The sequence below is a fragment of the Octopus bimaculoides genome, unplaced genomic scaffold (genome assembly GCF_001194135.2).
Source record: "Octopus bimaculoides isolate UCB-OBI-ISO-001 unplaced genomic scaffold, ASM119413v2 Scaffold_236636, whole genome shotgun sequence".
NCBI lineage: Eukaryota > Metazoa > Mollusca > Cephalopoda > Octopoda > Octopodidae > Octopus > Octopus bimaculoides.
Window position 1 is genome coordinate 8158 of NW_026333458.1, and position 919 is coordinate 9076.

A 919-nucleotide genomic window follows, 5' to 3' on the forward strand; every position below is an offset into this window, starting at 1 on the left:
TTGTCATGAAACCACCTCAATTCTGGGAAGAGGGTATTTTCAAGTTAAAGGAAAGATGAAGACGCATTGGGCAACAAAATGGTTCATATTTGGTTGATGAAAAATGTAATGGGAAGTATTTAATGACCTTTCTCTTTCCTTTAAAAATCGGCACGAACTTTCCGGACAACCCAATATATGGGGTTAGTGAGGAATATTTCAAATTCTGTATAAAATAATTTTAAAAATCGTCATAAAGCAAACAACTTACATTAACTGGTCTTATTTCAATACCTCTTTTGACTTCTTGAAAGTCTCCATTTATTATTTTGTTCATAATCTCCTCATATACACCCATGTCTTTTGGTGGAAAGATTAATAAAATAAGAAAAGATTAATAAAACTAATAAAATAATTAATAGAAAATGGTGTTTGTACAGTGAAACATCCTGTATTTATCTTTGATTTCATCTCATCTACTTAGCTACTATTTCAATTGATACTACCAACAAATGGTTTTATATATGTATATATATACACACACACACACTTTCCCCTCTCGTCCTTCCTTCTGTCACTACTATATTTCTTTCTTCCTCTCTTTCTCTCGTTGCTCATTTATTCTTCTACTTCTTCCCCTTGTTTCTCCCTCTACCACTCTCTCTCTTCCTTACCCCTCCCTGGTCACATGCTTCCGGTCACTAATCCTTTTCTTCCTTGGCTATCGCCGAGCAAACACGCGAACTTACTTCGTCCCTGCTTTCAGTTCGTGCCTCACAGCGTTCATATACACATAATATTTCCCGTCTGGCCGTAAAGCCTTTTCCGTTTGTTTTCCTGTCTTGTTTTTTGTCCGCCACTACATTCCTCCATGGCACAGGTTTAATTTGTGTATACAAATTTAATTTCCGGTCCATGGGAAGAGCCATTTTAACGATGC

At 36.2% G+C, this 919-nt stretch overlaps 1 protein-coding gene across 1 annotated transcript in view; it reads right to left on the reverse strand.

Annotated features, from left to right (window-relative positions):
* The window catches only part of LOC106882796 (serine/threonine-protein phosphatase 6 regulatory ankyrin repeat subunit B), a 10407-nt gene that overhangs the window by 7483 nt on the left and 2005 nt on the right, over positions 1-919 (reverse strand). The window contains exon 2 of the mRNA XM_014933579.2: positions 251-339. Coding sequence (XP_014789065.1) covers positions 251-337 — 87 coding nt within the window. The 5' untranslated portion in view covers positions 338-339. The remainder of the gene's footprint in view (positions 1-250; positions 340-919) is intronic.